The following is a 24323-nucleotide window of genomic DNA, read 5'->3' as shown; positions in this document are numbered from 1 at the left end:
AAAAAGTGGAGACTCTCATGGCGTAGTAACAACAAACTTCCGATTTTCATGAAAGGCTAAAAACATTCACATTCCATAGGGATATCAAAGGCAGTGTACATAGAAAAGTGTCAAAGCATCCAATCCTCCTTCCTTGATTGGCGGCAGCCTACTTCTGGGTTCCGGTCAGCGTGATGGTGTCACTTCCTCTGGCCTTGGATAGTGACGCAAATTTCCCCTCTCAGCACAAATCCCCCCCTCCCAGCACAAATCCTCTCCCACAAATCCCCCCTCCTAGTATAAATCCCCCTTCTTAGCACAAATCCCCCCAATTCCCCCTCCCAGCACAAATCCCCTTTCCTACGTTAAATCCCCCCTAATTCCCCCTCCTAGCACAAATCCCCTGTCCTACGATAAATCCCCCCTAATTCCCCCTCCCAGCACTAATCCCCTGTCCTACGATAAATCCACCCTTAGCAGAAATCCTGCCTCTTGACCCAAATTCCCCTTCCCCCCCATCCCTTATCCTAGCACTAATTCTATCCACAAGATCTTCCCCCACCATAACTCAAATCACCCCACCCCTTCCTAGCATAAATCCTCCCCCCCTCAAATGTTATCTGCTGTATGGAGGAGTGCTGTTCTGATGACAGGAGTGGGAAGAGTACAGCACAGCCCCCACCACCTGTCTCTCTGCCGCTGTTATTTCTCCGGCACCCCACCCTAGCACCCCCCCTAGATCCGGCCATGTCGAAAGGTCTTGTTGGGAAATTTCGTTTTAATCAGCGCTGCCGCCAATCAGGAGTCCCCGCTGTCAGAATACAGTAGCGCAGAAGGGAGGATTCCCGCCTCCACCTCCAATGCGTTTGCCTTTTGTTGTTCAGCCAGTATGGCCAGCTTAAACTTCATCCATGTCCAGCCTTCCATAAAGGTTGCTGCAAAGCAGAAACAGAAACAGTCCAACATCGATGTCATAATGGAAGATCTTCATCCTTGGATTACCGCTATGATGAGCACGTAATATGTCCAAAATCGATATCTTTTCACATTTGTCGTCCAAATCAATATAAATGTCTTCACCAACCACTTTTATATAAATCATTTCCTTTTTCATTTTCTTGATTTTCCCGTGTGTGCTCACTATGACACCTCTCTTAAATAGATCTTTGGCCGTGTATTTAGTCATATCTTCTGTATAATGGATCCTTGGAACCTTTCCAGCAAAGCCTGACTTTTCACCCAGCAAGTCGTCCACACAGTTTTTCCTATACTTCTTGTACAGGTCTATGATGCCCTTCATATCTTCACAGGTGTCTTTGACATCAGCTAACGCCTGCTCGTTGATTTTCACTTCAGCTGCTCTTCTCTCACGAAGTTCATGTTTCCCTTTGATTTCATTGCGAATTAGGTTGGTGACCTCTTCGTAGCATGTCGCCTCTGTGAAGTAACCGGCTTTTTGCAAAATCTGCAGGTTTGCAGTGACGGTTTTTGTTATAGATTTCTGAGAGGCATCTTCTTGATTTTCAGTTGAACAGGATCCTTCCTGTTCATTTGCACCGTTAGTGTCGTTGGGAGTTGTGCTTTCTGTTACAATCTCCTCTTTCTCCTCTTCCTTCTCCTCCTTCTCCTCCTTCTCCTTCTCCTCCTTCTCTTTCTTCTCCTCCTCCTTCTCCTTCTTTTCCTCCTTCTCTTCCTTCTCCTCCTTCTCTTCCTTCTCCTCCTTCTCCTTCTCCTCCTTCTCTTCCTTCTCCTCCTTCTCTTCCTTCTCCTTCTCCTCCTTCTCCTTCTCCTTCTTTTCCTGTTCGAGCGTCAGAATCTCTTGGAGTTTTTGTTCAGGTGTCTTAGCCATAAGTTGTAGGACCAAATTCATGGTGGAAACCTTGGCTTTCTCTGTTTCACCATCCAAATTCTCCAGCGGAGGTAATTTGCTGTATAAAGATAGGGGGATGTTAGTTATTTTCCTTGTCTTGTTATAGGCAGCTCCTTGAGTGGCCTCAAGCTCGTTAAGTGGAGGGACTGGTCCAGTACCCTTATACATTTGGTACACAATGTCCGCGGTTGGCGAAAGTCCGCGGTCGCAGAATACAGCCTTCTCATACATAGAAAGCAGAGTATGTGTATAGATGATGTCCCCTGCATGTATGATTATCTGGGGAGTCTGTATTGCGTCAGCGTACTTGGTAAAGCAGAATTTTTTCTCTGGTTCTATAGTGTTCAGAACTTGCTTAAAGAAACTCCCGAGCTTTTGGGAGGTTTTCTTGATATAGTTGTCCAATCCAGGCGCTTGATCTGTGTTGGCAGAGAAGGGATGCATGGTCATGCAGAAGATTGAAGATATGAACAATAAGTTGTTCCTCTGGTTTGAAAATTCACCTACATAGATGTCAAATTTATCCGGTTCCACTATGGCTGTGTGGAGGTACTGAGAAAGGAAATAGCCAACAGACTCCGACAGTAAATCTTCACCTACCATTGGAAACTTGCTTAGCAAAGATTGTTGGAGGACTTTGGTTAGGTATCTCAGCCCATAAGGAATCTTGTTCACAGATGAGAATATGTCCTGTAGGAATGTGTCCGTCAGGGCATATACATCAATTTTATGGCTGAATAGTTTTCGCATTTTTTTCTCTAGCTTGGTCCGCTTCTTGTGTTTAGAGTCTGGATAGGTCAGTCTATCATCGATTCTCAAGGTGTCCATTATTCCCCGAGTCAGCGCGTTGACTACGGGATTGTACTTTGCTTTCTGGGTGTAAAAATATTTGATGACCTTTAGAATCTGTGATTTTCCCTGAAATATGTCCTGAACGCTAGCAATTTTGGTTTCCACTTCTTTACGAAGAGCAAATTCCATCAATTTCAGGAAATAGTACTCTTCTCGTGGAGTTTTGCCGTAGTTGTAGAGCTGGAGGAGCAGTCTGCTTGTAAATGTGATAATATCACTATAGGATGGCAGCTGGTCCATGAGTCTGGTCAGGTAAGCTGGATCCGTCTGCAGATAGTAGAAGAGGTGTTCATAGGACTCCAGCCTCTCACTTCTCTTCCTGTCCTCGCGAGCCTCCTGTCTATGCTTGGCTATGGCCTCTTTAACTTGCTCCTTATTGCTAGGCTTTAGTTTTTTGAATCTGGAGACGAGATCCTGTTGAGTGATATTTTCTTTCACTAAAGCTGCGATTTCTATGTCCAAGTTGTCCATCTCACACCTCTGTTCATTGAGGGTTTTAGAATGAGACGTTAATTCCACGTTCAATGTGTTCATCCGCAGCTGCAGATTGAAGTTTGGGTCATGGGGGCTCAAGCATTTAGAAAACTGGATGACCGAGGTCGGCGATGGGTTTTCACTATGCATGAAATCGTGGAATCGCTGTTGTTCCAAGCTTCTTCTGGCCCATGACTGAAGTTTTATAACGATTTCACGATGCCGCTCCTCTAACCTTTCTCTCTCAAGTCTTTCATCTTCAGTCTCCTTCACCACTTCGTCTTTCTTCTGTTCCTCCGTCTCTTTGAGTTTAATGTCTTCATTCGTCGTCTTTGGCTGATCTTCCTCTGCAAATAATGACCTCAGCCATTTGCAGGGACTGTTGCAAAGGAAGCCCAACCTTGTCCTTCTGGGAGATGCCCTCCCTCCTGTAGTGTGGTGGGTGTTTCTCACCATTTCTGCTATCAGATGGTAGAATACACCAAGAATTTCTATTGGTAGTAATCAGATGTCTTCAGATCAGATGTGTTCACCACAACAGTCACTTGTAGACTGAACTCTGCCTCTGCTGGCTTCTATTTTTAGCCTCTGCTCCACTGTGACAGTTTCTTTTTTGTACAAAAACTTTATTGACACAGCCTCTGCTGCACTGTGATGACCTCATACTGACAGTTACACAGTTCAAACATTTTTTTTTCAACAAAACTTTATTGACACAGTGACAGCCAACTGATGCACATCTTAGCCAGGAAGTGATAACTGCCAGCAGAGGAGGAATGAACACATCGCTGTATCTTCAGTATTGGGTGGAGTCGCACGTCTTGAACATCAGCTTGAAAAACACTTTGTCGTTTTGGACATTTTTACAAATGTGACACTTGTGTGGGGTGTTTATTAGGATTTATCTTTTGGGTGGAGCGATTGAGAATCACGATGGATTTGTTGGATATTCATACTGATTGTAATGTCTTTGGAAGGCGATCATATATATGGGGTGTTTAAAAGTTTCAGTTGTGGGTGGAGCTATTGAGAATCCCCATGGATTCATTGGATATTCACATGGATTGTAATGTCTGTGGAAGGAAAACACATATATGAGGGGTTCAATATTCTCAGTTATTGGTGCAGTGATTTAGAATTATGATGAATTTGTTGGATATTCACACGGATTGTAATGTCTTTTGAAGATGACCACATATATGGGTTGTTTAGTGAACATTTTTAATGGCATCAGTTTTGCATGGAGCAATTGAGAATCCTGATGGGTTTGTTGAATATTCACATGGATTGTAATGTCTTTGAAAGGGAACCACATATATGGGAGGGATCAATATTTTCAGTTTTGGGTTGAGCGATTTAGAATCTTAATGAATTTGTTGGATATTCACATGGATTGTAATGTCTTTTGAAGATGGCCATATATATGGGGTGTTTTAATAGTTTCAGTTTTGGGTGGATCGATTGAGAATCACAATGTATTTATTGCTTATTCACATTTATTGTAATGTCTTTGGAAGGTAATCGCCTATATGGAGTGTTTGCCAAATATTTTTAATGGTTTCAGTTTTGCGTGGCGTGATTGAGAATCATGACTGATTTATTGGATATTCACACGGATTGTAATGTCTTTGGAAGGGAACCACATACTGGGGGGGGGGAGGGGTTAATATTTTCAGTTTTAGGTGCAGTGATTTAGAATCCCAATGAATTTGTTGAATATTCACATGGATTGTAATGTCTTTTTGTAGATGACCACATATATGGGCTATTTAGCGAACATTTTTAATGGTTTCAGTTTTTGGGTGGAGCAACTGACAACCCTTCTGTACCGCATTGTCTGTCCTTTTGGAATGCAGTGTACACAGCGAGGGGGGGAGCATTTGATGAACTGTAGGACCCGCCTGCTTTATACAGGAACACTTTTGGCGCACTTTCAGAAAACTCCCCCTCTAATGGAAGTCTATGGGAAATTGCAGGTAACCCAAACCAAACCTGCCAGAGCCGTGTGACAGGGGCTCCACCTTCTGTCCATGAATGGAATAGTCCTCCAGGACTGGGAATAACCCAATCAACACACAGAGATTGTACAATACTTTATTGGGGGATCAAACCACACTGAGGGGTGCAGGCTAACGGGGGAGGTGGTGATATCCCCCCCAATACTGACACCCCCCTATCACCCCAAATTGACACCCTTCCCCCACCGCTGAAGCCCCCTCATCCCTGAACACTGATAGCCACCATCATCCCAGATTTTGAACCCCCCACCTTCAAACCACTGTCTCACCATCACCCCAGATTGATACCCCCCCCCCCCATCTCCAACCAGTGACCCCACCCACCACAAACCCAGATTTTAAACCGTGTTAATGCTGAAAGAAAGCCGTGCTTTTACATGTCCCACATAGGATAATCGGTCCCTTTGGTGAGCCAGGTAGGGTCTGGCTTTCTGCAATGTAATTGTGTGATACGGTCGTCTATGGTAGGTGAGGGTCGTTGTGCATTGGAATTGTAGTGCCAGACGGTGAAGAATTTTGAGACATTGTATTACCAGCGATGCTTCATTATCATGTCTTCTAGTCAACATGCTAGACTTTTCATGCTTTTCATCACATATAACTATTTTAACAGGTTCAAATATAAAAACTATGTAAAAAGATTGAGAAATGTAAGAAAATGTCTGAGACAAACAAAGACATTCTGTTAGAGGCAGTGGTGTCCCGAGGCAGGTGCGGGGGGTGACACCGGATCCGCTCCATGAAAAGGTAAGTTGTAAAGCAATCTGACGATCCCCACAGGATGGATCGGATCTGCGGATTGAGTATAATGGTTCGGAGTCCAATCCATTAAGTTCAATACGCAGATCCGATCTATCCTGCTGGGATCGTCGGCATGCAACCTATACAGGGTGACACCGGACCCGCTCCACTAAAAGGTAAGTTGTAAAGCAAGCCGATGATCTCCGCAGGATGGATCAGATCTGCGGATTGGGGAGCATAATGGATTGGACTCCGATCCATTATGCTCAATCCGCAGATCCAATCCATCCTGCGGGGATCTTTGGAGGGGGTGTCACCAAGTGTTATCGCACCGGGTGACACCAACCCTAGGGACACCCCTGGTTAGAGGTAGATCATGTCCTTTTTACATTACTGAAAAAATGGTGGACACATATACTCCTGCGCTGGAGGATGGACTCCACAAAGTCTACAACCTCATATCGAATGCCTTGGAAAGTGCACGCCTTGCTGCCCTCAAAGGACCGGGGAAGTCCAGGCACATTGGATGCAAAGAAAAACAAACAGAGGGCACACAGGCCTAGTGCAATACCTAAAAAACCTTTCATTGATAAAAAGAATAAGAATTATACTCATAGATGACAATAATATCAAAGGCAAATCATAAAAGAACAGCACTGTCCAGTCCACACTTAGTGATGTCCGCAGTGGGAACCCTGGACCTCAACAGGCTAAGACGTTTCGAGGATTTGCCTCTTCCTCAGAGCCAACCAGGTTGGCTCCCCTCTCAGCGCAAATCCTCTCCTCCAAATCCCCCAAACAATTAGCCCAAGTTTCCTCACCCCCTCCTAGCTCACCCCCTTCTCCCAACGCTCCTGAGCCCTGTGCCCCGGATAATGCACGCTCCTGAGCCCTGTGCCCCGGATAATGCACGCTCCTGAGCCCTGTGCCCCGGATAATGCACGCTCCTGAGCCCTGTGCCCCGGATAATGCACGCTCCTGAGCCCTGTGCCCCGGATAATGCACGCTCCTGAGCCCTGTGCCCCGGATAATGCACGCTCCTGAGCCCTGTGCCCCGGATAATGCACGCTCCTGAGCCCTGTGCCCCGGATAATGCACGCTCCTGAGCCCTGTGCCCTGTATAATGCACGCTCCTGAGCCCTGTGCCCTGTATAATGCACGCTCCTGAGCCCTGTGCCCCGGATAATGCACGCTCCTGAGCCCTGTGCCCCAGATAATGCATGCTCCTGAGCCCTGTGCCCCGGATAATGCACGCTCCTGAACCCTGTGCTTCGGATAATGCACGCTCCTGAGCCCTGTGCCCCGGATAATGCACGCTCCTGAGCTCTGTGCCCCGGATAATGCACGCTCCTGAGCCCTGTGTGATGAGTTAGCATCACAAAAAGCATAGCACATCATGCAGCTCCTTAGCAATGCTACCTCCATGCTTTTTTTTAAAATATGTCTGGTGACACTTCAGTGAAAATATTTTTTATCCCTACATTCAGATAAGGTTTCCCTCTCTCTCCATCTTTTGTTTCTCTTTTTTTTTCATCTCTTATTTTCTCTCATTCTCTCCCTTTAAATATTAATAAAACAGATTGAAACCTTAAAACATATCCGATTGATTCCTGTCTAAATTGTCCCTAGTATGTGTATGTATGACTGTGAGTTAGGGACCTTAGATTGTACGCCCCTTGAGGGTTAGGGACTGATGTGAATGTACTATATACAGTTGTGTTCAAAATAATAGCAGTGTGTTGAAAAAAGTGAATAAAGCTCAAAATCCTTCTAATAGCTTTTATTTCCATCCACACAAATGCATTGGGAACACGACACATTCTATTCCAAATCAAAACATGAAGAAAAATAGATCAAATTTGTGTTGTTCCTCTAAAAAAATTGAAGAAAAGTGAATATTAGACTGTTCAAAAAAATAGCAGTGTTTGTATTCTTCTTTACAAACTCAAACATTCACTATATAAACTGAGAAATGTTTGAAGATTTTGCTTTCCTTTGAATGACTTCATGAATATTTGGTTGTAGTCGCACTGTTTCTGAGAACTGCTGTACATCTGTGTTGCATGGAGTCCCCCAACTTCTGGCCCCTGTGATCAGGTATTCCAGCCCAGGATGATTGGACTACATTCCACAGTTCTTCTCTATTTCTTGGTTTTGCCTCAGAAACGGCATTTTTGATGTCACCCCACAAGTTTTCTATTGGATTAAGATCCGGAGATTGGGCTGGCCACTCCATACGGTCCATCTTGTTGGTCTGGAACCAAGATGTTGCACGTTTACTGGTGTGTTTGGGGTCGTTGTCTTGTTGGAACACCCATAGGTGTCTTCTAATTGTAACAGTCCTCACAGGGAACTTTACACCTTCTTTCATGTTCCTGGAGCTGATTGTTGGCTGAGTCCGCGCCATTTTGGCTATTCTTCTATCCATTCGAATGGTAGATTTTCACTTTCTTCCACGTCTTTCAGGTTTTTGTTGCCATTTTAAAGCATTTGCGATCATTTTAGCTGAGCAGCCTATCATGTTCTGCACTTCTTTATATGTTTTCCCCTCTCCAATCAACTTTTTAATCAAGGTACGCTGTTCTTCTGAACAATATCTGGAACGACCCATTTTCCTCAGAATTTCAGAGAGAAATGCACTGTAACCAGCATGTACAGCATTTGCTGCCTTCCTTCCTTAACTTCCCTGGTGGTATGATTATTTCAGATTTTTGGTGCTGAAAGCGGTACCATTATTTTGCATGGAAATTTGGCTTTTTATATTGTAGGCCTGTAATTTTTAGAAATAACTCACTGAAATCTGTCCGAACAAGAGTCTAGTAAACATCCCGGGTAGGATAAAACTTGAAACACGAAATCATAAATTATAATTTAATAAATAATCATAAAAAATAATATAATAATAATACATTTAATTCAATAATATAATCAAACCAACAACACTGAAATTTGGAATATAGCGCCAAGTTCGCACATCGCTGAGCAACGTCGCAAAATCGTTTTTAGTTTCTGATGACAACTTTCCCCCACGAATCATTATCACTCAATTCTGCAAGTGGTTCTAATTTACTATCTCTGTTCTCTAGCCGGTCTAAAACCGCTTTTGACCTAAAGGGACGCTTTTTGGACTCCATGGACATTTCTCTGTTTCCAGGTAGAAAGAACAGTAAAAATGAAGGCAGGGCGCAGGACAAAGCACTCGGGACAAAATGTATGTGAAATGGTTTGGTACAGTAATGTGATACTATGTGATTTTAGTGATTTTTGTGAATGTCACTTTTTGTCATTTTCAAATTTCCTGCCGTTCCGTCCCCCGTTAGTCCTGATGCTCGCAGGGGACAGAACCCAGATGACAGATGCCGGCATCCGCCGGATTACATTGCTGGGGACACTGCAGGAGGGACATCGCGGGAACGCAGGACAAGGTAAGTGATCGAGGGTTCCCGGAGTAGCGCCACATGGTAAGCCTGAGTGTAGCTCGGGGTTACCGCTTGTGGTGCTGAAACTTTACCCCGAACTACACTCGGGAATACCGCCAGGGGGGTTAAATAATTGCCACCTGTTTTTCAAAGAATGAATGACCTCACTAATAGAACTCCACACGGCTATTATTTTGAACATGCCCCTTTCAATGAGTGATTCAATGACACAGAATCAGCAGCATGCATGTCATGACTGTTGGGTCTGTTGGATTTCTATTACTCTACTACACCTGCTAGTAAATTATTTGCCATGTAGGAATATCATTTCTCCCAAAAACAGTGATTGATCCGGTTAGTGATGTCTGACTGCTATCATTTTGAACACAACTGTATGTCTTTAAAGCGGAGTTCCACTCACTCTGTAAAAAATCCTGACCAAAGTGTTCATTTTCTCAACAGTTGCTGGTTTCAATGAATTTCTTCTTTAAGGTAGGCTCAGTCAAACACTGTGTTATCTTCTCGCATACAGAATTGAGAAATGTAATTGTATGAAAATGATCCTTTTGTCCAAAGGTTTATGTGAGTCTCTGAATCTTGTGGCACAGTTATTAGAAGTGCATTGTGGGTACAAGGATCATGACACAGAAGTGCAATGTAATTGTATAGCAACTAGACTCATGGTCTGTTTAATCGTCCCTCTTTAAACCACTCCCACTGTTAGGGCTCGTTTAGACTAGCAGTTGGGGATGGTAAAAACTTGTAGTCGTGCCACAATTTTGCGCCCCCACCGCAGAGGGAGCAGACGTGGGTGTGCACATGCTGTGGCAAGGATTATACCTTCTATCCATTTTGGCAGGCATAGCACTCATCAAACGTGACCCAGTCAAGTGAATGGGGCCGCTCAACCTGAGTGAAGCACCCCACAACCAACTGCAATGTACTTCAGGGATCAAGGGATATAAGCAGGCAGTGAGGAGGCAATACAGCACCTCCTCACCACCTGTCAAATGCTCTCTGAAAAGTTATCAGACTATGGTACGTACTATATTTTCAAATAATTTTTATTGAAAGATTTTTTACCAAACACAATAAGGTACGTTGAAAGGGTTCACAGTAGGTTTTCGCAGTAGGTGTACATAACATAATATAGGTCCCCACCAATTGGCTGGGGATGTTATAGATGTAAGTCGCTATTACCTGAGAGGTATACTCGGTGTGATATGAACCATATTTGGGTAGACATGAGTTACATAGTGGATAAAGGGGGAGGGGGAGGGGAAGGCACCAGTCAAGTGCTGAGGTCATAGTGTGGTATGATTATATATTCATCATTTTATGGAGCAATTAGGGTTTTGTAACCTTCGAGACCACTGGGTTTTGAATCTATGATAAGAGGAATTATGAAAGGCTGTTCTCACATTGGAAGTTAAGATCAGATATAAGAGTTGAGAAAGAGGGAGTTTTGGTGGATTTCCATAGTTTAGTAATGTTGATTTTAGCAGCTGCTAATGTGTGAATTATGATGGTACGCCATTCTGTAGGGAGTTTGTCAATTCCTATGTGTAGGAGTGCGAGGGCAGGGTTTGGTGACACTGGGAGTCCAGTGACTGATGAGATCAGTTGGAAGACTTTGTTCCAGTATGAATTGAGGGATTTACATGTCCAGAGTATATGAAGAGTTGTTCCTATTTCTCCGCATTGTCTCCAACGTGTGGGTGAGTGTTAAGAGTAATATAGGGAGAGTTTAACAGGTGTCAAGTACCACTGGTGTAGGATTTTCATGTATGTTTCCCAGTGGGAGCTACATTTCGAGGCTTTGTAAGTGATGGTAAAGGCTCTTTCCCAAGTGTGTGGTCGTATAGGTTGAAGGAGGATTTTCTCCCAGTTGGTTAGGGAGCTAGTTTGTAGGGTAAACTGTGCTTTAGTTATAAGTGTGTAAAATGTGGAGATTCCTTTCCTTGGATATTGTGTTTTATGAAAGAAGTGATGTGCAGTAGTAGGAATTGTCATCTCATGTGGAATGTCTATTTTTTGTAGGGAGTGAGCTATTCGCATGTAGGTGAAGGTCTCACTGTCAGGTAGGTGGTATTTCTCCTGGAGAGTTGAGAAGGAGTCTAATTTGGGTTTTATATATACAGTCAGGTCCATAAATTCTGAGACATTGACAAAATTCTAACATTTTTGGCTCTATACACCACCACAATGGATTTGAAATGAAATGAACAAGATGTGCTTTAACTGCAGACTGTCAGCTTTAATTTGAGGGTATTTACATCCAAATCAGGTGAACGGTGTAGGAATTACAACAGTTTGCATATGTGCCTCCCACTTGTTAAGGGACCAAAAGTAGTGGGACAGAATAATAATCATAAATCAAACTTTCACTTTTTAATTCTTGGTTGCAAATCCTTTGCAGTCAATTTCAGCCTGAAGTCTGGAACGCATAGACATCACCAGACGCTGGGTTTCATCCCTGGTGATGCTATGCCAGGCCTCTACTGCAACTGTCTTCAGTTCCTGCTTGTTCTTGGGGCATTTTCCCTTCAGTTTTGTCTTCAGCAAGTGAAATGCATGCTCAATCGGATTCAGGTCAGGTGATTGACTTGGCCATTGCAGAACATTCCACTTCTTTCCCTTAAAAAACTCTTTGGTTGCTTTTGCAGTATGCTTTGGGTCATTAGCTCACCGGTGCGTTCCTTCTTTTTAAGAGTGTTCCAAACAGTTGTTTTGGCCATGCCTAATGTTTTTGCTATCTCTCTGATGGGTTTGTTTTGTTTTTTCAGCCTAATGATGGCTTGCTTCACTGATAGTGACAGCTCTTTGGATCTCATCTTGAGAATTGACAGCAACAGATTCCAAATGCAAATAGCACACTTGAAATGAACTCTGGACCTTTTATCTGCTCATTGTAATTGGGATAAGAAGGGAATAACACACACCTGGCCATGGAACAGCTGAGAAGCCAATTGTCCCATTACGTTTGGTCCCTTAACAAGTGGGAGGCACATATGCAAACTGTCCTACACCGTTCACCTGATTTGGATGTAAATACCTTCAAGTTAAAGCTGACAGTCTGCAGTTAAAGCACATCTTGTTTGTTTCATTTCAAATCCATTGCGGTGGTGTATAGAGCCAAAAATGTTAGAATTGTGTCCATGTCCCAATATTTATGGACCTGACTGTATGAAGCCTTAAGGAATATTCAGATGTTTAGCAGTCACTTTCAGGCTCTCAATCAGTACGTCTGACGTAATTGCGCAAAAACCGGAAGTGGTGGCGCGGCCATTTTGATTATTGGAAACCGTGCTTTACATCCTAGGAAGCTGCTGTGGCTGAGTCATGGGAATATATTACTGATTGTTCAAGTCCCTAATGTAAGATGCTGTATTAAATGGTTTTGGTACGTATTATATCATGCTACATGGGCTCTTTTCTATTTTTTATGAGGATGATGGTGGATTAAAGGCTTACCCTATATACAGCTATTGAGAGCCTGAAAGTGACTGCTAAACATCTGAATATCCCTTAAGGCTTGATATTACTCCATGAGGGTAATTGTATGCATTCTTGTCCTATAGAAGTGTTCACCGAGTGTTCACCTTTTTATATTTATTTAATTTACTCTATATTATTTAATATTATTTTTGTTTGTTTAATTTGGTTTTTCTATTTTATTTATTTCAATATATATTATTTTATTTTTGATTGTACTCATTTTGTCACTATTTATTTGTTCATTTTATAGTGTACACAGGGTGACTTGCACGATTCACGTGTTACTCACAGTTGATTCTGTTTTTGCACAGATTGAAGTATATACTTCTTAGTTGTGAAGGTATATACATATTGTTTGAAGGTAATACACGCTTTTAGTTTTATTTTATCGGGTCCGGAGTGATGGAAATATTGAAGTTGGACACACAGGATTGAGAGATTGTGTTGGACTTGGAAATATATTTTGGGACTATATTTATATTTAATTTTTAAAAATTTTTTATTTGAATTTCATTTATTGTTTGATTTATTAATTTTATTTAAGGATAAGAAAAAGGTTTGAATATTATTTACTTTCAAGGGTGAAAGTGTGACTTTTTCTTGGGATTATAAGTTGCGTACTCACTATGTGAGTTTTATTTAGTTTTGTGAGTTACCGAGTGATTATTTAATAGGTTATATGGTTGTCAATGTCATAGTTCACATCAGCTTGGGGTTCCAGTGCGTTCCGGCTGCAGAAAAAAAAAGGTGAACAGACTTCATTTTTCCTGCACACAATTGTAAACGCAGTAAAATGGATCAAAAGCGCACCATAATGCACAAGTCCCTGTTTACATTGAAGTAAAAAAGAATGGAAAAAATGAACCGGAAAGCATAAAAACGCACTGGAATGTGTCAAAAATGCGGATGCAGGAAAGCATCAGAGACGCATCTGGACTGCGTTTCTATGGTGGGAAGTGACCCTAAATGTGGGTGCAATTTTATTTCCTTTTATTGCTTGTAATAAATCTACACTTAGATGGCGGCTCCCGATTTTGTTTGACAGTGCAAGAGTTCCTCTTTTGTGCAATGGAACAGTTCAAATCGGTGCAACTCTATCTCCATCAGAGTCGCCCCAATTTTGAAGATAGTTCCTGCACTACTTTTTGTGATTTCAGGAGCGACTTGCATAGAGATCTGTGCATGAAGTCGCACTGATGTCTTCCAAGTCACACGTGGAGTTGCACTGTCATGTGACCTTGAAATCATGCAACTTCAAGTTGGATCCAGTGTGAACCAGAGCTCACGAACAATGCATCTTTGTGAGGGGTCGCAGGCAGATGGGGCCACACTGGGCCTCAATTTCAGCTTCACTTTGGCAGTTGTCACTATCTAGGACTTCTCTTCGGGCCGGGAGTCAGAGTAGAGTATCTCCTGTCTGAGGCTTCTCATATAGGCACTTTAAGGGAGGATTGCAATAAAGCGTTCGTCCATCTAAAACTGATATTCGAGTGTTTGATGGATGCTGGCGAGTCAAACCACATGACAGTCTTGAAGACTCTAATGGTGAGATCCCTGGTCTGTAAACCTGCTGTGCCCATTGCATTGCAATCCCTATGCATAGATTCCATATCTCCACATCCGCTGTTCCCAATTTGAGGGGTTCCCACCATCCCTGTGGGAGTTGCCTCTCTTTTGTTCACTTGCTGTTCCCATTATGAGGGGTTCCCACCATCCTTGTTTGATACGTACATTATTCTGCACACCAAATGCCACCCTGTAGCAATATATCTTCTATAGGGCGGACGGGAAGCGGTTAAACAGCTCCTACTGTTAGGACTTGTTTAGACTAGTAGTTGGGGATGGTAAAAATGTGTGGTTTTGCTACGCTTTCACTTCCCCCAACTTCTACCTGTATTCACCATTGAGGGAGCAGACGGGGTATACACATGCTGCGTCAATGATTATACCCCCTGTCACTGACCATGACTACCGTTTGTTGGTGCGTGTAGTTGAACTTGTTTTTGTGCTTCATCCCGGAGTTCTCCAAATCTTTCATAGAAATGGTACCAAGATCATGGCTGCAGCTCTTAATCACTTCCCATCAGGACATCTATGTATGGACTGTACATCAGATGGGAAGTAGTTACAGAGGACCTACCTTCAAAACAAAACCTAGTCCACGTATGAACTACATTGTAGCCGCAAAGTAAAAAAAAAAAGTCTTCCAAATGCTTTCCCAGTCCTATGATGTACCCCATGGCTTGGATTGTGACCAGCTGGGTACTTGTAAATGTCACCTACTGACCCGGCCAAGTCTTTATCTGAGTCTCAGGGAACTCTACAGGTCATTTAGACCCTACAAACCAGCCAAGACCTCAATGGACACAGAGCTTCATCTCCGTCAAGGGACTGTAGGAGCTACAGAACCGTGCTAAAGGTTTAGGCTGTCAAGTGCAGCACTTTATCCTGGCAAGAGTCATCAACCAGCAGAACTGGAACATTGACCTACAGAGCACTGATGGACCCAGTGTGTGTACTGTTTCCAAAACTACAGACGGTAGTTGGCAGGATTCGAACCTGCGTGGGGAAATCCCAATGGATTTAGAATCCATCGCCTTAACTGCTCGGCCACAACTACTAGGTAATGTGTAAAGTGAGGACGCTTTAGAAAAAATTGATGAATAATTTTTATTTATATTAATTTTGAATAAACAATCTACACAATGCACACAGAATCAAAACTAAATTAAATGAATATTTGGTGTGACAGAAAAAGAATCAATAGCCAGTTGTTTTATAGGGTTAGTTCACTGTCCCGAAAATACTGCCAATGCAGGTAAGGGACATGTGTGGATAATAAGAAATATGGCAGAGGGTATCCCATAAGGCCCAAAAGGCTCCGATAGATTGAAGTGGCCCTAAGGGTCAAATTTTTTTTTTGTTTTTCTTTAACCACTCTCCCTCCTGAGGATTTACCCCCCTTACTGACCAGGCCATTTTTTGCGTTACGGCACTGCGTTACTTTAACTGACAATTGCGCGGTCATGCAACGCTGCACCCAAATTAAATTTACGTCCTTTTCTTCCAACGAATAGAGCTTTCTTTCAGTGGTATTTGATCATTGTGCGGTTTTTATTTTTGCGCTATAACAAATACAGACAATTTTGAGAAATATAACAATATTTTTGACATTTTGCTATTAAACATGTCCAGTAAAAGAATTTTAAAAAAATCACATTTCATCTTAACTTTAGTGCAAAATATATTCTGCTTCATGTCTTTGCTAAAAACAATCCCAATACGTGTAAATTAATTGATTTACGTGAAAGTTATAGCATTTACAAATGGTGGTATATATACTGGGATTTTTTTCTTTAATTTTTACTAGTAATGGCGGCGATCAGCGACTTATAGCGGGACTGTGGTGGGCATTCTGACACTGGGGGGGAATTGACTTGGTGTCACTGACATCCCCAGTGACACCAATACAGTGATCAATGATAAACAAAGCAATGACACTGTACGAATGGCACTGGGCAGGAAGGGGTTAACATGAGGGGCGATCAAAGGGTTATTTAACTGTGTGCTGTTTCATTACGTGCTCTGTCCCTGTGCTTCGCTGTAAGGACACTGCTATATATATATACGTGATTTTGAGCACCCATGTCACCCTGTAGTAGTATTTCAGCTATAGGGCGGTCGGGAAGCAGATTATTTCCATAATGCTCAAATTAAAACAACTGACCATTCAACGTTCTTAGACCTAAAGCAGAACTTTACTCTCCTAATCAACATTGACTATTTGTAATCCTTGTGCTGCTAGCATTAGTAAATAGATAGGAAAGTATATCAGGTTTACATGATTTAAACCTTTTTTTTTACATTTCTTCAGTTATTTCCTGTTTTGTTTTGCCTTGACAAATGTCATCCATCCCAGGAGTCTTCAGGAGGGAAGGAAGGGTTTTCTCAGCTAAGCACACCCTCCTGCCTACTTGCCTAAGTTGAGGGTAGATGGATTCCAGGAAGTGAATGCTATGTGAATCATCTGCCCTCACTCAAGATGGCCACGGCCAGAAATGCCTTCTGGTGTTTTTCAATTTGATTTCTCAATAAAATGAAACCTGGAGACATGGATGGATGGGGGAGTTTGCTTTGAATATGAAAAATGAACTAAATCACTTTTTCAGTTTGCGCTGCTCAGATGCAGTGTACTTCCAGAGTAACTCATACAAGAGCAATGTTCATGGGATCATTATAGATATGGTCATATTGGTATAAAACTCCCATAAAAACATATCCAATAAAAATAAACAGGCACCCCTCACCCTTCTCCTTCCTTTCCATATCCCACCTCTCATATAACCAAAACACATCTACTTCCCCCTCCCCCATCCACTGCCTATCCTACAACAGCACCGAAATAAAGTCTGACACTGTACAAGCCACAGCACCCATGTGAATGAGCCCCAAGACCTCATTCACATACAGAGCTTTATTTAATAGCTCAATACAGTTTTATCTTTTAGATTTAGCAGGAATTTTGTAAGTTATGTTGTGCACCTCCCATCCAGAACCGATTAGGATATCCACAGAGCTCTCCTTGGCAGTAGATACTCAATGCACTGCTTGGCTAAGTGTCCCACTTTCTTGTATATATGACAGACCTTCCATTCCCTGTACTCAGTGGCCATGTCTCGTTGTACCACAAAACCAGCATTACTTCCCTGACTCACATTCTGCGCTGATCTGGCCATGAATAAAACACTTTCTGCAATGCCTGGTGCTGTCCAGGGGAAAACCGCCCCATCTGTATCCAAGCTGTGAAGGCGTACTGCAACTAGCAAAGATGGCTGCTAGGTGGCAGGAACCTTCTATGTCCTTGTAACAAAGACCCAAGGGGTGTTTTTACTTCTTGGGCACATTCTTTTTTTCGTGGATTAATAGAGGTAATTTGTATTCCTTATTCACATATTGTTAAATAGATATTCCAGATTCCAATATGCCCCCCACCCATAGGCCCCTTGTAACCACCGGGCCAGTGTTATGAAGAAGAGGCTCTACAAGGGTCAACGATCATGTGACCATTGTGATTGGTTGGATTGGCTGTCACAATGATCACATAAACGGAAGCCGGTCCCGCCGGCTACCGATGTTTTCACAGGACCGAGAGCTGTTTTTGGCGCAGAAACATTGCCCACCCAGCAGCTCATATTTGTTAAAGCCCAGCTTTTTGCCGCCGCAAATATTGGTTACTAGGGCGTAAAGGGGTTAAATGTCCCTTCTCCTTTGTTTACATTCATCTGTCAGCCAGCTGACAGCTAAATGATCCGGGCGGGGATGTAAGGATGCCAGCAGGTGCCTCTTTAAACACCTACACAAAACTCGTACGTATGTGCAGTTTAAATACATTTTTGGTGCATTTTCTGTGTAAATCTCTTCGGCCAAAAAAGAGCAACAACAGCAGCAAAGTAGCACTGGTACCTTTTCCAAAAGTGCAGTGCTGTTGCGCTGAATAGAAATACTTGTCACTTGTCCCAGACTTGCTGGCACAGTCCCTTTTTCAGTCATCCGTCCCACCCCTTCCATCCCCCAGGCTGTGTCCCTCTGAGCAAGGCGGCAGCTACACATTCAGTATGTGTACAGCCTTGTCAGGCTGTTGTGTTAGCATTTGGGTGGGCAGGTGGGGGAGATAAAACTGCTACTCAGATGCTCGTTTTTACTACTGTCTGTGTGAAAGAGCTCTTTGGGGTCAATCACAGGTTGTACTTTCATACCAGCTGCACTCCTTTCTCCCTGTACTGACTATGTGCCATTGTAAACTCTGATGAATCAGCAGGGCAGTGTACAAGAGTCAGTAGGGCAGAGGACAGGGGTCAGCAGAGCAGAGAACAAGGGCTATGGGGTCAGAAGACAAGGGTCAGCACGGCAGGGTACAGGGGTCAGCACGGCAGGGTACTGGGGTCAGCACCGCAGGGTACAGGGGTCAGCACGGCAGGGTACAGGGAGTTAGCAGGTAAGAGGACAGGGGTTAGCAGAGAAGAGGATAAGGTCACTTCTGGCAGAGCACTCAACAGAGCTCCTCATTCCATCCCCGCACTGCAGACAACCTGGGCACTTGGCCAGTGGTGTATTTAGGTTTTTTGCTGCCCTAGGCAACACAAAAATCAGACCTTCCCCCAGACATTCCTCCCACGCAGGGATTCTGACAGTGACCAACACCCTTGCCTCCCCCCCCCCACCCAAGAGAGCCTTCCACTAACACCACTCCACCCCCCCCCCCCCCCAGCTCATTGTGAATAACGGAACCATCTTCTTGATCCATTTTACTGATGAGCATACGTTGTGTCTCTATAGAGACAATGGCCTTGTCCCAGACTATCACTGAGCTGTTGGTCCACTTCTGTTGTAGAGCTGACGTGATGGCACAGCTCATTGTGAATGACTACACTGTGTGAGTAGACAAATTAATCTCTTATAGGGTATCCATCAAAGTCCCCAGATAGATAATTAAACCTGATGTAGTCCAGAGGAGGAAGAAAGTTACATAACAAACATATATGAATGGTGATGTCTTCACCTCCCTCCGGTACCCGAAGAGCCAAGGGCACCATCCAGAGGAGGACACATAACCTCCCTCATACATCAAGAAAGGTCTGGCTCATACACAGGCCAAGTAGGCATATCTTTGTGAAACAGAAGGCATATTGGTGAGCAAGTCCTGAAGTATGGACAGTCCCAAGTTATCAAGGCAGAGCAAAGGTAGGATTGTTGGTAATTATCGTAACAGCATCAAGATCAAAGTCCCTGAGAGACCTCTAGGTGTGAAATAGGCCTTTTTCTGACTGATTTCACTGGTACAACCGGCTGCCTCAGAGGTAGGCTCAAAACTGTTTTTTTTTTTTTTTTTTTTAAATGATATGTTTTTAAGATATTTTTTTAAGGCCCATTTACCGCAGCAAAGGGCATGATGCTCTCCTCCATGAAGACTGGGTAGACTGCAGCTTGATGGTACGGAGCTGCTGTTTCCCAAGGTGAAGGTTCATTTATCACAGTATTGCGCTCTGACATTCTGCTCTGATCTGGCCATGAATAAAACACTTTCTGCAATACTTGGGCTGTCCAGGGTAAAACAGAAAGCCCCATCTGTATCCGAGCTGCGAAGGAGTACTGCAACTAGCAAAGATGGATGCTAGGTGGCAGGGACTGCCTATGTCCCTTGTAACAAAGACCCAAGGGATGTTTTTGCTTGGGCACATTCTTTTTTTGTGGAAAGGGGTGCTTTGTACCCCTTACTCATTCACATGGAGGTGGTATCTAGGGCCCCCATATTGTTAAAGGGATATTCCAAAGTCCGACAAGCCCCCCACCCATAGGCCCCCTACACCCACTGAGCCAGGGTTGTGGTGAAGAGGCCTCAACAACATGGGACAAGGTGCTTTGCCAAGGCACCCCAGTGTTGAGGGCAAGTTACCTGGTATGGGTTTTTCTTTTTTTTATTTTTTATGTTGAATCACTTAAAATTCATAGCAGGTAAGAATTGTGTAGGAACTCCTCTGTTTTTTTTTATTTTTTGGTTAACCTCTTCCAGCCCAACTTTTTGTCCGCTTTAAAAGTTCTTAACGCTCGGGGGGTGGGAACGGTCGGCGATTACGTGACCACTGTGATTGGCTTTCACAATGGTCACATAAATGGAAACCGGTCCCGCCGGCTACCGATTGCTTGTTTTGGACCAAGAGCTGTTTTTGGCGCATAAACATTGCCCCCCAGCAACTCTTATGCTGCAAAGTCCCGCTTTTTGCTGCCACATATGTGGGTTACTAGGGCATGAAGGGCTTTAACATCCATCTCCTTCGTTTACATTCAGGTGTCAGTCAGCTGTCAGCTTAATGAGCAGGGCAGGGATGAGTCACTGGTTGTTAGATGTCATCGGGTGTCTCCTTAACACCCTACACAAAACTCTGCCAAATATCTACTAAAAACGCATGTATGTGTCCCCCCCAGCACAGATCCCCTCCCCAGTCCAGTTCCCCTACCCAACCCCCCTCCTAGCACAAATCCTCACCCCCCATATCCCCCCTCCCATTACAGATCCTCACCCCCCAAATCCCCCCTCCCATTACACATCCTCACCCCCCAAATCCCCCCTCCCATCACAAATTCCCCACCTATTCTAAGTCCCCTCCACAACCCCCATCTTAACCCAGATTACCCCAACCCTGCCCAGCTCAATTCCTGACACCCAAATGTTATCTGCTGTATGGAGGCGCACTGTGAAGAGAGCACAGCCCACACCTCCTGGCTCTCTGCCGCTGTTGTTCCTTCTGTTGAGACTTTTATTTAGCTGTTCAATGCGCCAGGCTGCCTCCCCTTGGCCTGGCCCTGAGTTTGGGGATGGGGAGAAGAGCTCAGTGGGCCAAACACAATGTCCATCGGAAGGCCGGATTGGGGGATGGGGGGTGCAGCCCACTCCAGCACCCTCTTAGATATGGCCATGTCGAATGGGCTTGTTTGAAAAATTTGTTTCAGTCAATGCTGCAGCCAATCAGGAGTCTCTGTTGTCAGAATAGCGCAGAGGGGGGGATTCTCGCCTCCACCTCAGATGTGTTCGGTTTTTGGTATTCAGCCAGCATGGCCAGATTAAACCAGCCATTTCCCCCTGAAAAAGGAAACTTCAGCTTTAAGCGGCTGTTAACCTTCTCTAACGATTGCTGCAAATCTCATACAGAAACATTCTCACATCGATGTCATAATGGAAAATCTTCATGGTTGGATGATCGCTGTGATGAGCATGCAGCAAGTTGACAATTCCGAGGTCTTGACGTTTGTTGCCTAATCTGACTTGGAAGTGATCATCAACAGCTTTTACACAAATGACATCTCTTTTCATTTGCCTGATTTCCCCTCGTGTGTTCACTATGATCCCTTTCTTAAATAACTCTTTGGCAGTGTATGTAGTTGAATCTTCTGTAAAATAGATCTTGTGGATCTCTCCATCAATGCCTGACTCTTCAGAGAGCAGGATATCCATACAGCTTTTCTTATACTTCTTGTGCATGTCTATGGAGTCCTCCAGTAATGCACACCTCTCCTCCAGATCAGCTAATGCCTGCTGGTTAATTCTTATCTCAGATTTTCTTTTCTCTAGCAGGTTCTCTTTCCTTTTGATTTCTTCCATAATTAGGTTGATGACCTGGGTGTGGCTTCTTGCCTCTGTGAAGTACCCAGCTTTGTGTAAAGTCTGCAGGTTTGCAGCCAGAAGGTGTTTGTGACATTCCCGGGAGGTGTCATGGTCTTTAGTTGAACGGGATTTTTCCTCTTTATGTGCACCTTCAGTACTGTTGGAAGTTCTGCCTCCTATTGCCGTATCCTGATCCTTTTCCTGTGCTGGCGAGGTAGGTGTCAGAATCTCTAGGAGTTTCTCTTCAGGCTTTTTACCCATTAGTTCCAGGACTAGTTTTATGGTGGAAACCTTAGCTTTCTCCATTTCAATATCCAAATCTTTCAGTGGAGAAGATTTTCTGCTTAAACATAACGAGATTGTAGGAATTTTCTTTGTGTCATCATACACAGCTGCCTGAGTGTCCACAAGATCCTTAAGGAGAGGGATGGGTCCAATATCCTTGTATACTCGGTACACAATGTCTGTGGTTGGCCAATGTCCGAGGTCGCAAAATACAACATTCTTGTATTCAGAAAGCAGAGAATGTGTGTAGATGATGTCCTCCGCAGGCATGTCTATCACAGGAGTCTCTATAAAGTCGGCGTACTTGGAAAAGCTGAAGTTGTCCTCTGGATCTGGAGTGTTCAGAAGTTTGCTGAAGAATCCCCTGAGCTTTGGGGAGGTGATGCTGATGTAGTCGTCTGCTCCAGGTCCAAGAAGTGTTTCAACAGAAAGGAATTGCATGGTCAGGCGGGTGATTGAAGACATAAGCATGAGATTCTTCCTCAGGGTTGAATCTAAATACTTCTCTCTTGAAATAATGTCAAATAGATCTGGCCTCTCTATGGCTGGCTGGAGGTACTGAGAGAAGAAATAGCCGACAGTCTTCAACACTAAATCTTCACCGACCTCCGGAAACTTTTTTAGCAAAGATTGTTGTAGGACTTTTGTAAGGTGTCTGAGCCCATAAGGAATCCTGTCCACAGATGAGAGTATGGCCTGTAGGAATTCGTTTGTGACGTCATATACAGCAATCTTTTCAGTTTTGTGACCATTGGTGGATCTTCCTTGTAGTCTTTTCCTTGCTGGAATGGAAGGCTGGTCTGCAGGCTTCTCTGGATAGGTGGGCAGTGTATATTCAATGCTGTATGTCGTCAGTATTGCTGGAACCAGCGCCATGACTAGGGGAATGTACTTTGCTTCTTGGGTGTAAAAATAGATGATTAGCTTTAAAATCTTTGATTTCCCCTCCAATATGTCCTGAATGACATGGATTTTGTTCTCCACTTCCTTACAAAGAGCAAATTCCATCAGTTTGATGAAATAGTACTCTGCGCGTGGATTGTGGCCGTGGTCATAGAGATGGAAGAGCAGTCTGTCCGTAAATGTTAGAATATCCTGATGGTACGTCAGCTGGTCCATGAGTCTGGTCAGGTAAGCTGGATCCGTCTGCAGATAGTAGAAGAGGTGTTCATAGGACTCCAGCCTCTGTCTTCTCTTCCTGGCCTCACGATCCTCCTGTCTATCCTTGGCTATGACCTCGTTAACTTGCACCTTATTGCTAGGCTTTAGTTTTTTGAATCTGGATTGCAGATCCTGTTGAGCCATATTGCCCTTTACTAAAGCTGCGATGTCTTTGTCTAAGGTTCTCAGCTCCTCCTTATATCCATAGAAGGTTTTACATTTAGACGTGATATCCACCTTCAACTGATTCAGCCGCAACTGCATATGGAAGGTGGGGTCATGGGGGCTCAGGCATTGAGAGAACTGGATGACCGCGCTCACAGATGGATTTTTATTTGTCATAAAATCCAGGTATCGCTGTCGGGCCAAGCCTCTTCTGACGCACGACTGAAATTTTACAATGATTTCACCACGACGCTCCTCACCTTCATTCTCCCTCCATTCATTCGTCTTCTTGGGTTCGGTAACCTTTGGATCTTTCTTTGTAAAGAATGACCTCAGCCAATTGCTGAGTCTTCCATTCCAAAGGAAGTCCAACCTTGTCCTGGGAGATGCCCTCCCTCCTGTAGTGCGGTGGGTGTTTCTCACCATTTCTGCTATCAGATGGTAGAATACACCAAGAATTTCTATTGGTAGTAATCAGAGGTCTTCAGATCAGATGTGTTCACCACAACAGTCACTTGTAGACTGAACTCTGCCTCTGCTGGCTTCTATTTTTAGCCTCTGCTCCACTGTGACAGTTTCTTTTTTGTACAAAAACTTTATTGACACAGCCTCTGCTGCTCTGTGATGACCTCATAGTTACAGTTGCACAGTTCAAACATTTTTTTTCAACAAAACTTTATTGACACAGTGACGGCCAACTG

At 43.7% G+C, this 24323-nt stretch overlaps 2 protein-coding genes across 2 annotated transcripts; both read right to left on the bottom strand.

Annotated features, from left to right (window-relative positions):
* Positions 1-877: 877 nt before the first annotated feature.
* LOC149432224 (ras GTPase-activating-like protein IQGAP1) lies at positions 878-3631 on the bottom strand. The gene is made up of 2 exons (XM_089665334.1): positions 1841-3631; positions 878-1522 (listed from the first exon to the last, which is right to left on the bottom strand). The coding sequence occupies exons 1-2, from the start codon at positions 3629-3631 to the stop codon at positions 878-880; spliced, it is 2436 nt and encodes an 811-aa protein (XP_089521460.1).
* Positions 3632-21531: 17900 nt separating this feature from the next.
* LOC149432223 (ras GTPase-activating-like protein IQGAP1) lies at positions 21532-24048 on the bottom strand. The gene has a single exon (XM_089665333.1). It carries the CDS (start codon positions 24046-24048, stop codon positions 21532-21534), a length of 2517 nt encoding a protein of 838 aa, XP_089521459.1.
* Positions 24049-24323: the final 275 nt, after the last annotated feature.

This window comes from Staurois parvus, unplaced genomic scaffold (genome assembly GCF_062004578.1).
Source record: "Staurois parvus isolate SC_StPar_1 unplaced genomic scaffold, SC_StPar_1.0 ptg002181l, whole genome shotgun sequence".
Classification (NCBI taxonomy): domain Eukaryota; kingdom Metazoa; phylum Chordata; class Amphibia; order Anura; family Ranidae; genus Staurois; species Staurois parvus.
Note: the sequence above shows the minus strand (reverse complement) of the source record. Positions and strands in the feature narration are given on the sequence as shown.